This window comes from Tiliqua scincoides, chromosome 3 (assembly GCF_035046505.1).
Source record: "Tiliqua scincoides isolate rTilSci1 chromosome 3, rTilSci1.hap2, whole genome shotgun sequence".
Taxonomy (NCBI): domain Eukaryota; kingdom Metazoa; phylum Chordata; class Lepidosauria; order Squamata; family Scincidae; genus Tiliqua; species Tiliqua scincoides.
In genome coordinates, this window is record NC_089823.1 from 133,956,590 (window position 1) to 133,969,662 (window position 13,073).

A 13,073-nucleotide genomic window follows, 5' to 3' on the forward strand; every position below is an offset into this window, starting at 1 on the left:
TGTCTGCTCAGATGCCCTCTTCCTCTGGGCAGCAGTAGGATTGGGTTCACCAGGTGAAAGGTGAATGAGGATGTGCTGCTTCTTGCCACTGTTGCTTACTTGGAAACTGGCATGGGGGGGATGCAAATGAAGAGTAATCATCATACTCACCTGCCTGTCCTCTGGCAGGTATGCACACTGCATGGAAAAAGGGAAACCCACTGAGGGGGTCACCAAATACCTAGACTCAGTTCTGCTTTCCATTCTCCCAATCAAATGTCTATAAGAATTTACAACCAAACTGAACATTAAAAAGTTCAACTAGACAAGACTTGATTTGTCATCTTAATGCACCTCAGAGTTTGGTGTGATACAATATAATCAAATGTTACATTATCCTTTGTTTCCCCTTCATAAACAGACTGGCCTAGATTTCTTTAGAAAGGGGCTTGGACAGCTTTATGGAGGGAAGTTCATCACAGGTTACAAACCATGATTACTATATGCAACCTCTGTGTTTTAGAAGTACAGAGAGCCCCCCATATCCATGGATCCTGCACCTGCAGTTTTAGGTACCAGCAGATGTGGGGAAACCCCTCTTTTAATTTTTAATTAAATTAAAATTAAATTTTTTAAATTTAATTTACATTTTAATTCTTGATTTTAAATTTAATTTAATAATTAATTAAATCATTGAAATGATTTAGTGGGTGCATGGGAGGTAACCCCCCACTCCTTCCTGCACCCATTAAACTATTTAAAAAAAACTCAGTGGACATGCATTCTTGTTTAAACAGGCTGCAGGAACATCAGCGAGGTCTTCCTACTGACCTCACTGGTGTTTTCTTTAACCATTCCAGCTGCTTAAGTTGAACAACATAGTCAGAATGATTAAAGAGAACATCAGTGAGGTCCATAGGAAGTCCTCACTGCTGTTCCTGATGGCTGTAAATGCAGCCCGTTTAAACAAGAATGTATGCTCTGTAAAATAGTTAAATGGGGGCATAGGGGGCATGTGGAGTTGCCCCCCTTCGCATTCCCATTACATTGTTTTAAACACTTAACTGGAGTAAAAATCAACTTGATTCAAAATCAATTTTTCAACTGTGTAATGGGCGCATGGTAGGCTGTGGGCAGTGGTGGCAGCTGCTGTATCTGCAGACCCCTGGTATCCACGGAGGGGTGTGCGCGTGTGTCCAGAACAGATCTTCCATGGATACCGGTGCATGCCTGTACGGTATCTCTGAATGCCAGGTGCAAGGGAGTGGCAACAGGATACAGGTCTCTTGTCTTGAGTGCTCCCTGAGGCATCTGGTGGGCCACTGTGAGATACAGGAGCTGGACTAGATGGGCCCTTGGTCAGATTCAGCAGGATTCTTCTTACATTAAACTTGAGATGCCCAATGATGGAGGTGGCACGCAAGCAGAAGGGAAGTATAACACAACATGCCTTTGAATGTATTGAAAGTCAGCAGTAAAAAAAACAAATTCCTGCAGTATCTCACCAAATCCTCTTATTTTATTTTACATAATTTGGCTGGTTGAAAATTTTTCCTTTTCTTAAGGCCTCTGTTGTACATACACCCAAACTCAGCAGATTCATCAGGAACTTAAATACTATAAATAAATGCATTATCTCCATAAGCAGGTTGAGAAAGCAGAGTCCATTTCAACAGCTCCAAGTCCCATTTTCCAGAAACTCAGGAGAATACAAGAGAACCATCTGACCTTTTGCACCATTTAAATGTTATTTTATTAAATATTTTCAGTTCAAGGTTTCATTATAACAAAGCTATGAAGGTTCTACCAACATTCAGGAAAAAAAGCCTAACTTGATTTCAATTATTTCTCTATCATGCAAAAATTTTGCATCAAACATCTTCCATTTCCTGTTTAAAACATGATATAATATTATATAGATGCTTACATTAACCCCATAAGAGAACATTAAGAATGCTAAAGGTCTAGAGCGGTGTTTGATAATGGCCATACCAAGCTAAGGTTCTCATTAAATTAGAACACGTCTTAAGGACTGTGCAAAAACGAAGACAACCCCCCAACTCAAACTGTTAAAAAATCTTTTTGAAAGGTGCAGATACTTAATACAGAGGGTTTATTATCAATCATCAGATAAAGACACAAGGAAAGATCAGACCTAAATGCATGCAGAATCTGTCATTTATTTTAAAAGCTGCATATTTCCCATTCCTCACTTTGTGGCTTTATTGTTAAAAAAAAACCCTGAATAAAATTATCAAGGCTTTCCTTTGATACCTCATTCATTAGGTTAGTGCTGTCTAAGAATGTTCTGTATGTAGTAGTCTAGTGTCTACCCTCTGTTTGTTACAACATAGCTTCCCCACTCCTCCCCCTCATGTAACTCTTGTTGAGGTTGAAAAAAGAGGAAGGAGGAAGACTTGCACAGATAAACCTTCCGAAGGGTGAATGCCCTTTTCCTTCACTTAGAATAACTTGATAAATGATGTGGGGCTGAGTTGGCAGACTCTCTTTATCAGAAACAGAAGCTGGGATGTCCATTTGCAAAGTAGAAATGGATCCCTTTCCTTCTATCATACTGTTCACTCTGATCAAATTATAAACTTAATATTGTTCTAAATTCTGTTAAAAGGTTGCCTTCCTGCTATTCTGTATCAGTCCTAAGCTGGGCAGCAAAAATATTGAAATCCCACATTTGACTGAACATGCAAAAAAGCTTTGGTGTCCTATGTTGGTAGGATGTAGAAAAAGCAATGCTGAAAGCTCTGAACTCAGAGTTTATTAGGAAGGCTTCTGTTCTATTCCACCTGTACAACTCAGGATAAATCAAGGGCCAAGATACACAACTGTTAAATGTTTCTCACGAAGGGAATAAAGAACATTGATTGCTCTCTGTGACAGCAAGAGAGACAAACAAGGGCAATGCAAAATGGCAGACCCACTCAGTTATGAAGGGTGTGCAAGGTTCTTTGCATCCAGAGAAAACCGCAGTAGAAACTGCAGACTCTTCTGTCGGTAGTAAAACTGAAGTTCTGACTCAACAGTTTAATGAGGAAAAATACAGTCGGGGGGGGGGGGAGAGATTTAAAAAAATAGAGACATCAGCTGGAACAACAGGAGACAAAGCAACAGCACTGGATGGCTTGGGCTAGTGGAAAAGCACTTGCTTGAAGTTGCTGGCTCCCTTAACTAGTTTATCAGAAAACAAATTAGTCTGGAAAACCAGCTAGCCCCATAGTTACAGGGGTGCATATATTTATATCTATATCTATTTCAGTATAAAACACAAACTAAGTTACACACCATACAGGAAGCAAATGCATACGTGTGCAAATCTTCAGGGTAGAATGTAACACTAAGTTTTTCAACTGTTTCCTAAGGAGCACATATTCTGCAACACTCTGGATCCCATCTATTCTAAACAGAATAAAATAAAATATAAGTAAGCCATTCAATATACTCTCTTCACCTAATATATCTTTGCTCTTAAACTTTACCCTTATAAGCTGACTTCACACCTCCAAGGAGTGGCTGTTTCTACAATTCAGTGCATCTCTGAAGAGCAAGCTCCTATGCTAATTAAACCAGCTCGTACTTGTTCCTTAAAACATTCTTGTTCATTTTATGCAGTCCATCAGTGGAAGCCAGTGGCTGAGCAATCAGCTGACTGCAGCATCTCCACCGCTGATACTTGGGCTCAAGTCAGTCTGCTGGATGGCACAGGGGTGAGAAATGTCCTCCTTCCACCTTGCCCCCCTTTCTCCATGCTGGCCCCGGGGGAGCCCCCTGCTGGCCACATCTCACAGATTAAAGTTGCAGCATAGCCTGAACGCAGTGTTAGTTCCCACAGTGACTTCACAGAGTTCAGCATTCTGCTGCCCAAGCTGCCTTCTCTCACCCTTCTTTGCTCTGGTTCGGAAAGATGCTCCAGCTGCTGCCCCATCATCAATCCTGGAGAGGAGGTGCTGGACACTCCATCATGGATGATGATCTCTTTTCTACACAAACAATATGGGTTTCTCTCAAGATTTAAAAGACACCTTCATACAGCAGAAACAGACACGATGGATCCATGGAAAAACAACAGAAAGGCGGCAGCGCCCGGAGCATCAGATTCATGCAGGGTTTCGTGCATTTGGCTGCTGCCGGTTTGTAATTCTTTTTTATTGTTAAACGTCAAACGAACATGACCGTTGCTGTAATTCAGGCACTCCAGAGCTGCTTGCTGAGAAGATATTGCCCTCCCGCTGAGTATCTCCGAAAGCGACTGCAGTCAGAAGGAAGGGACAAATTCAAAGGGTAGGAGGACAGAAGGGAAATGTAGCCAGGTTAGTTGAACAGCTTTACACAAGAAACTAAGAAGCCTGGATGAATACATCTGCACTGAAGCTGAAGCAAATGACTCAGAGGGGCTTCACCTGCTAGTTAGAAGGTCTCTTTCCTTCTGCCTGTGATTATTCACAACAAGTGTAGCTGACTGGCTTTGATTTCTCTTGTCACAGAGAAGGAGAAAGCCTAACCACATAACTGATTAGAATCTTATACTGGGTAAGTTCAGCAGTTTAACTCTGTCTCACTATGAAATGTTTAACCAGAGTTAAAAGCCAGTGAGAAAATAGCAACAGTTCCAGAGAAAAGTGTTGTGCTGCAGTGGTGGAGGTAAAAAGTACAACATCCTATGGCTTCTGCATTGTCCCAAGAGTGCTACAGAGAAGAGTGCCATCACAATCCTGTTAAGGTATAACCTCTCTCCCTGATCCCTGCATCACCAACAAAGCAAAACACGTAAAGTGATCCTCTCTGACCCTTGCAAATACTGCCAGGTCAGGCTTAGTGGATCTGAGAAACTAAGGGTGCAATCCTAACTGTGCCCTGGGCAGGCGACTTGTGCCAGCCTGGGGAGTTGCAAATGTGCTGCAAAGCACGTTTGCACCTCTGTGGAAGTAAGCCATCCCAGTGCACGGAGGTGTGCTGGCCCGCAGAGGCCAAATTCAACATCTGTCGCGGCAGAAGTTAGGTTTGCACTGGCTAAGCTTGGCCGGCGCGGGGGTTGGGCAGAAGGCATTTTGGGATGGGGAGGGTGGGCAGCAGGCAGGGAGAGGGAGGCGTGACCAGGATGTGGCAGTTATGCCGGATTCTAGCCCCAGTTCCCAGGCAGCATGGAGCAGCTACTCGGTTCTGCTCAGTTCTGCACCACCTCATCAGTGGCACAGATCCAAGTAGACCCATTGGGGCTGCTGAGGCTCTCCCCAGGGTAAGGGGAAAAGTTCCCCCTTCCCTTGGGCTGAGCCTCAGTAAGCCCCAAACCTGAGCTGGATACAGCGCAGGCCAGCTGGCCTGCCTGTTCTAGCACTAGTTAGGATTGCGCTGCCCAAGATCTGCTGTTGCTGACTAGAGATTGCCTTTGCCCCAACCTCAGCTTAACAAGTTCAGAATGCTTGGTATCTCACACATTCAGCAAAGCCTGTTGAGACTGCAACAGCAAGTTTCCTTGCAGTTCTCATCACACGTCTCCACTAGGCACTCTTGCCTCCCCTTTATCCAGTTGGCCATTCTTCATTTGATCTGTCAGCTTTTGATTTAAAATGCAGTAACAAAAACAGGGCCATGCCAATTTCTCAGATATATCCTTTGACTCTTCTCTTCTCTCTCTCCACAATTAACAATTATGGTAATAGATAGCTAGCCAGTTACGTACTTTCTCAGATTTTATGTGTACACACACAAACAGACACACACACACTTACTTATGGGACTTCTGGTCAAACATACCCACGTTTCAGCTTCACTGCAGCGGAGCTGCTGGGGCCCCAGAACAGTGGTAGTGGACATTCAGCCACTTGCCATCTCGGCGATGCCAGACACGAGTCTCTTCAGATTGCATGGTGCGAGGCCGTCCTTGGCCGTCAATATACTGCGTCAAGCGGATGTAGGCAATGCAGGCGGCATCATCACCAATAACATGAACGTGGGGGTTCAAGATGGTGGTGTGGATTGGCTTGCTGTTCTTGGATAGTACTGAGGAGACAGGTACAACTATCAGGATTCCCCCCACCCAACCGGACCAAAAGAGACAGTTGCTTGCAGTTACTGCTCTGGTTTATTCCTCCACTGTGTCATCCATCCTTGCCAGTCTGTAATTAAGTATTCCCAGCTCCCATAGATCCCAGGAAATATCCTATTCCTCCTTTCCCAAGTCACTTTTATGCTCTTGTCTCTTCAAAGAAAAAAATGATCTTAGAACAGTTCTTAATTAATTAATTATTATTATTATACCTTTATTGGCATGAATTAGAACAGTTCTTCCCTTCCCCATAAACCTAGTAAGACTCTTATTTCTTTATTTGCTGTTCTGTAAACTGAAGAGATCCTTTACTGAAATTGGTGAAGTTACTGGCTGAACCATTTAATACTGGCGCACATCATGGGTTCTCTTACTTCTAAGGCCTAGGAACACCTTAAGTGCACCAATGTTACCCACTCTTACAAGTATGATTGAAAGAGAAAGGTCAACATTGGAAGTTGGCCAGAAGACTTGAATGGAGTTTATGTGGCTCCACTCTTAGCTGTACCATGGCCACAGGATCCTTGACAGCTCATCAGAAAGTCTTGTTTTTCTTGAAGGCTTGCAAAAGCGTCTCAGCTGCCAAACCTCAGATCCTGACTAGATGTTCTACCCAACATCTTGAAAGAAGCCAGAATCCTAACAGTCAGAGCCTAGCTTACATGTGGTTACTTTTCCTGTAAAAAGCCTTGCATGCAACCAGGATCCAAACTTCAATTACTGTTGCCATTTGTGTACAGCTACAATTTCTTTTTTGCCTCCCTTCTGCACCTTGATGCTTTCTTCACTTGACTCTAGGGATTTTCCATTTCCTTAATAAATGCATAGCATTAGAGATAGAGAAAACGGGAACTAAAAATACTTTCAAAGCTGCATGGTTTTGCTCCTCTGCCCAATCTATATATGCTCTGAGGTTATAAGAAAATCTGGCATGGAGACTACTACTACTGCTTCTATTTTTAAAAAAGGGAACTATCCTTAGGCCTTATAGGGCAACATTATTGCTTTCTTCAAAGAACAAATGCAATACTCCATTCTTGAAACAAACTGCATTGCCCAAAGGCTGTCAGTGAAAACAACGAAAGTTAACAATGAAAGGGTAGGGATGAGCAGATTTCTCCTGTTTCAGGGATTCTCTGTCTTGCATTCCACTCCTCCTGAATTCTGCTTAACCAAAGTCTATTTTTATATTACTGTAACAGACAGAAGGGATAGAAACTTGCTGGAAACCCCTGCCCCCAGTCTGACATGCATTGTACCTTTGTTCTCTCCGAGGATAACATCTGTTTGCAGAGGCAAATGCTGTACCCAAAGAGAATTTGTTCCCATGATACGCATCTGAGTGCATCAGCATGGGGTGGGGTCTGCTCATGTTAGCCCTATATTTATACCATCTGCAGTTACAGTGATGTGCAAATAAGACTCAGGAGAATTCGCAAAATGCAATTTGCCAGTATGTCACTTGATTTGTATCTTTCTTCCTCTCTACTGATTAGCACTGTACATTGATAAAAATACTGCAATAAACAAGCAAACAGAGGCCTGCAGTTGTAAAACACACAAAAAGAATCTTAATGCAACCACATATACAAGCAAATCAAGATTATGCATTTCAGTGTTCTGTCAATGTGCACATGAACATTGGTAATATGGGGAGAGAAGATATGAACTGAAAGCTGAGAAACTGCACAGGCTCAGCTCCATGCATCAAGATCAGGGACAAAAAAAAATGAAGGATTTCATTGGCTTCACTTCAAAGACAAGATCAGGTAATTTGGAACTCTGGGAAGAAATTCAGATGAGGGGAATTTTGAAAATATTTGTAACATGAGTACAGGGGCTCACATAATGAATTCTTTGATGACATCTAGTTCTTCAAGTGTCTTGAAATCTCAAGAGAACCACAGCTCTTTCCTACCTAGACAGGGAAGGGAGAGGACCATGTTGGCATTGCCAGTCATCTACTACTTACAGTTTTCGAAGTAGAACTTATGGAAGTCCATCCCCTCCACAAGGTTTCCTAGTGCTTCAGGTTCAAATGAAGTCAGTCCAGGGTCACAGATCTTCCTAAAAATAAAAAGTCATCCTGTCTGACATCTAGTTCTCAAGGTCATTCATGTACAGCTATGCCTCATTAGCACTACACCATTTTGATGTAGGTAGTTTCCTAGGGAGCTTCCCTGGTCAGAGACAGGAGTATGAGTTTTCCCAAGTGCTGAAATTCCTTAATCCGAGTTACAAGCAATTTGAGGCTTCAAGATGAAGAACCTTCTCATGGAGTGACAAAGTGGATCTTAAGATAAGGAAAGCACTTCTTAGGGAAAATACTTCTACATTCCTATCCCATGTTCCCAAAGTGCAAAGTGCTTTTCAACCCCTGCATACGACATTCTCATCCATGCCCCACCATGTTCACATTCATTCCTGTTTTAAAGAAGATGCACAAGACTGGGTCACCCAAAGCCAACCAAGTGGAATGCTTGTGTTCCGTCTCCTGTGCTCTGCCACCAGTGTGACTCCACACAGGAATTGGACATCCCCTCCTTCTCAACCAACAGTTGTAAATAAATAGCTACTTACTTTCTAATTTATCAGCTGCCTTTATAGAGAAAAACATGTGCCCAAAGGTATGAAGAGTTAATTAATGGTGATTAAATCTGGATGGTGCTGGATTGTGGCCAAAGCATGGTCATGCCATGCTCTAATAGTTTTGATGTTCTGATTTGCTTTAGTTCTGCCTCCTCCTTTGTAAGAATGAGTTAAATAAAAGAATAAACTATGTACAGGTGTCTGCTGTTTAACAACCTTCCGCTTAACAACAGACTGCATATATGACAGTGATCAAAGCATAACAAAGAGGCTCTTAAAGAGGTGCTTAATGCAAAGAAGAGGCAATCTGTCTCCAGTAGCCTGTACAGCCAGCTAGTTTCTGGCAGGGAGTGTCATTTAGACAACAAAGGCACTAGATTGGGCTGAATGTCCGCTTAACAACCTAATCACATAGCAATGGGAATTGGAGAATGTACCCCTGTTGTTAAGTGGCACACACCTGTACTCTAGAAGAGAATGCTCCTCTCCTCCTGAAGAGCTTGACTACACTGCCAGAAGCATCTGCCTCTTCCCTTTCTAATTCTTTTTACATTTAATTTGCCACATCAGGGCACATATAAAACAGGTTATATAGCAGCAAACACAGGGATATGGTTATCAGGTAAGTGCCAGCTTGCACCCAAATGTGTTTTGTACTTTATTCACTAAATTCTCATAAAATCTCAGTGACAAGATACCACATAACAATACTACTAAACATGTCATCTCTTATCAAGACAGTTCAGTGCTGCTGAGATTAGGTCTTGTTCTCATGATAAGCTTGTTTGTAGGCTGTATCAGTTTGTACTGAAGGAAGGGGCTCACGATAGAATGCAAAGTTCCTGCAGCTAGAAAACTAGCATATCAGGGAGAAGGCCGAGTTAAAGCCATTCTTTCCTAATGCTTGCTTTTTATGGGACTTGTAAGTAAGCAAGCATGAATATGCCATCAGCATGAAATAGTAGGCCAAGAAACAGGACAAGTTTTTCCATAGAGGCTGGAGGCAGCCAGAGGGCTTTCATGTCCATCAGAGCAATTGCTCCAAGTTAGCTACATATCCACGTCAGCAATGCTGTACTTGCGATATCCAGCTGACATCTGAGACTCTCTCAGAACACAGCACCTAGAGAAGCTTCTCCTAAAACAAAAAGCAAATGCCAAGGGCTAAAAGCAATATTGTCAGAGAAGTAGTTGTTTGTATTGGCTGTTTCTTACATTGGCTGGAGAACCAGAACATAACTACTAGTGGGGGGGGGGGGGGGTTTGGCTGTGTTGGAATTCAGGCACCATTCCTGAATTTTCAGCTTCCATTACAAAGAAACCCAAACATGGAGTCTATAGACCTGTTTCTGTCTATGAGTGTTCTGACCAATGCGAACAAAGGCATTAGAACAGTGGTTCCCAAACTGGTGAGGCTGCGATCCACCAGCCAGGGAAGCACTTGTCCCTGCTCCTTTAAGGGGCAGGAAATGGGGGGAAGGCAGCAGTATAATCCCCAGGGTCATGCTATTGCCAGGGATGGGAGGTGTTTTGTTTTTTTATAAACTTACCTGCAGTCAGCACTGCAGTCCTGGGGGGTCCAGGGAGCCCTCTGCAAAGCTCCCCATGCCCACAAGTCTAAAACAAAACCAAAAAAGAAAAAAGGGCACTTCCAGTTTCATCATAAAAAACAGAAGTGCTCATCTTTTTCTTTTTTTAGACTTTTGCAGACACAGGGAGCCCTGCAGAGCCCAGGCCCACAGCACTGACTGCAGGCAATTTAAAAATTTCCTCCCATCCCTGGCAGCATTGCAATCCTGGGGACTGTGTTGCTACCCCTTCCCCACAACAACTTAACAGTGCTCCTAACTCCCTTGCAGCAGTTTGGGAAGCACTGCACTAGAATGATTGACAAGCACTTTGCATGTGAACTTGAACTTTATTTCATTTATTTTTATAAAATAAATAACTTTTTGTAATTTAAGTGTCTTAGGGTGCAGTCCTAACCCCTTATGTCAGTGCTTTCCAGCACTGGCATAGCGGTGCCAATAGAGCATGTGCTGCATCCTGCAGTTGGGTGTCTCTCATGGAGGCCTCCTCAAAGTAAGGGAATGTTTGTTCCCTGACCTCAGAGCTGCATTGCCCTTATGTCAGTGCTGGAAAGCACTGACATAAGGGGTTAGGACTATGCCCTTAGGCAACCTAATTTTAGGTTTCCAGTGTGTTGCACGCAAGTTGCACTCCTCCCCCCACTGCACCAATTCTGGCTCTGGGTCAGGCGCTCAGCATAGCCTCTGCATTTCACCACTTACGTGTAAGCCTCAAAGTCTCCATTGTTGATTGCTTCAATCAGCTGTTCTGTTATCTTGATGATCTCCTGCTTACGCACTGCAGCCAAGGAGGAAAAGGGCAGCTTTACTGCACAGTTAACCGTGCTAAGTACATGGAGAACAAGTGCCCCTACAGGAGCAACCACTAGTCTTGTTCCCAGTGAAGGTTGCCCCCTTGCATTCCAAAAGAGCAGTAATGACAGCAATCATTTCAAGGGATGGAGTCTGGTAGATGGAAGGAATACAGGAAGAAGAGAAAGACAACAGCAGCACGATTACCCGCAATGACAGCCCACCTGAGTGGTGTCTCCAAGCCTCAACTGTGTGGGATTTAAGTGTCAAGGGGCAAGCTTTCATTACCGTGTTCCTAAGATGGGAAAAACAGTATAACTGAAATTGGAATGAGTGGGCAGAGAAGATGTGGGTCCAGTGCAGATGTAGTGATCCAGATCTCTCAATCATAGTTACATCACAGAAAGCAGAGGGTGTGTGGGTGGGTCATAGGCTCGTGTGCTCTTGCCTCCTCTCTTTAGAGCAATTTTCCATCCCGTCCCTTCCTGTCATTAGCAACCATTCCATTACACTTCCACTGTCACCAGTCATTGTTAATGCAAACCTGGTTCTCCCAGAAACCAGACACAAACCATGGTTTGGAATGTTTGCCAACCATGGTTTCAAAGGAATCCAGTTAGTGTTAACCATAGTTTGCGATGGTACACAAAAAACACATGGGAAATAAGAACGGGGAGGGGAAATCACTCCAGAAAAGGAAGGAATGGGAGAGACAGCATCTGTACTCTTGATTTGCAGACTGTAGCTTGCTGGGAGCCACTGCACTTCGGCTGCACAGGACTGTGAAAGACAGTCTCAAAAGTCCTCTAATTGGTACTGTTCTGAGTAGTTCCCATACAAAAGTATAAAAGGCTGGGCCTGAACACAACAGATTCCCAAACAAAGCCACAGAAGGACATACTGACAGACGTGCTATCTTGATGGCTTAAACTCCTACACTTTTAACAGCTGGCCTGCAACAAGACTGTGATGCTGATGAAAGATTTTTAGCAACCCATCAACCTACCAGAGAGAAACTACATATTTTTTTATTGACCTCCTGTTGTCACATCCTCATCTACTATTTCTACATGGTATTTTATTTCATTATGTCTCACTGTGCTACTCAAACCATGACAACTCAACCACCTACTATCTGTAGGAAAGACACTGTCACACGGGAACCATCAATGTCTGTGATCTCACAGCACAACTTGTGATCCAGCAAGCTGAACAGAGATACTTAGTCATATATTGTGGCCTGCCAGGTGCATGATTGACAAGCCTCCACTTACTGCTTCTTATTCAAAGTACTGGCGCTGCCATTTTGAAAACTGGCAAAAAACAATGCATCGTACCAAGCATGTTTTCTACTTTCTAGATGGGGCGTACATTTTGAGCAACAAGCAGTACCTGGTACCAGACTGCAATAAATGTTTACAGGATTCAGGGCCTGTTTGCTCTATCAGACCAGAACTGTAGAGGATAGGTGAATGGTGGAGGCAGGTTTCCATGGTGCTAGAAGGTGGCTACTAATTGGACAGCAGGTGCCCACTGAAAAATTGTACACCCTTATTCTTCTGCCTTGAGGAAGAATCACAGGGAATAGAGGTATTAGGACAAGGCAGCCCGAGTTACTGAATGAGAAAAATGGGAAGCATTGGTCAAAAATAACTTGGGGGGGGGGGGAGAGAAAGCCACTGATGAGAAAAATAGAGTTTTACTTTATTCTTTTGTGGAAGTACAAAGAGGAATCTAGGAAAAAAATTGATTTGGGGATGGGGTAATAAAGAATCTGGGCCGGTCAGGTACCTATGAAAGTTCACAAGCATAAAAATAATGGCCTTTTCCTGGTTGTCCATATAATCTGATATTCAGATGTATTCAATTAGGTCAGGGGTGTCAAACATAAGGCCTGGGGGCCAGATGCGGCCCGCAGAAGCTTTTTATCTGGCCCTCAGGCTCTCAGCTGCTGAGCAATGCTGAGGTGATACTGCTGAAAGGGTGGCCCACATGATAATTGGGCTCTCCCATATCTTGAAATATGATCAAGATTTGTGTATTTTCTCTCCTGTCTAGCAGCT

General features: G+C 43.3%; 1 protein-coding gene across 18 annotated transcripts in view; it reads right to left on the minus strand.

Moving 5' to 3' along the window:
- Positions 1-1,471: 1,471 nt before the first annotated feature.
- CAMK2G (calcium/calmodulin dependent protein kinase II gamma) overlaps positions 1,472-13,073 on the minus strand; it is a 202,528-nt gene continuing 190,926 nt past the window's right edge. For all 18 annotated transcript variants that reach the window (XM_066619032.1, XM_066619027.1, XM_066619022.1 and 15 more), the window contains 4 exons: positions 10,921-10,996; positions 8,013-8,107; positions 5,749-5,994; positions 1,472-4,243 (listed from right to left, as the gene is read on the minus strand). In XM_066619032.1, coding sequence (XP_066475129.1) covers positions 5,762-5,994; positions 8,013-8,107; positions 10,921-10,996 — 404 coding nt within the window. In that variant the 3' untranslated portion in view covers positions 1,472-4,243; positions 5,749-5,761. The remainder of the gene's footprint in view (positions 4,244-5,748; positions 5,995-8,012; positions 8,108-10,920; positions 10,997-13,073) is intronic.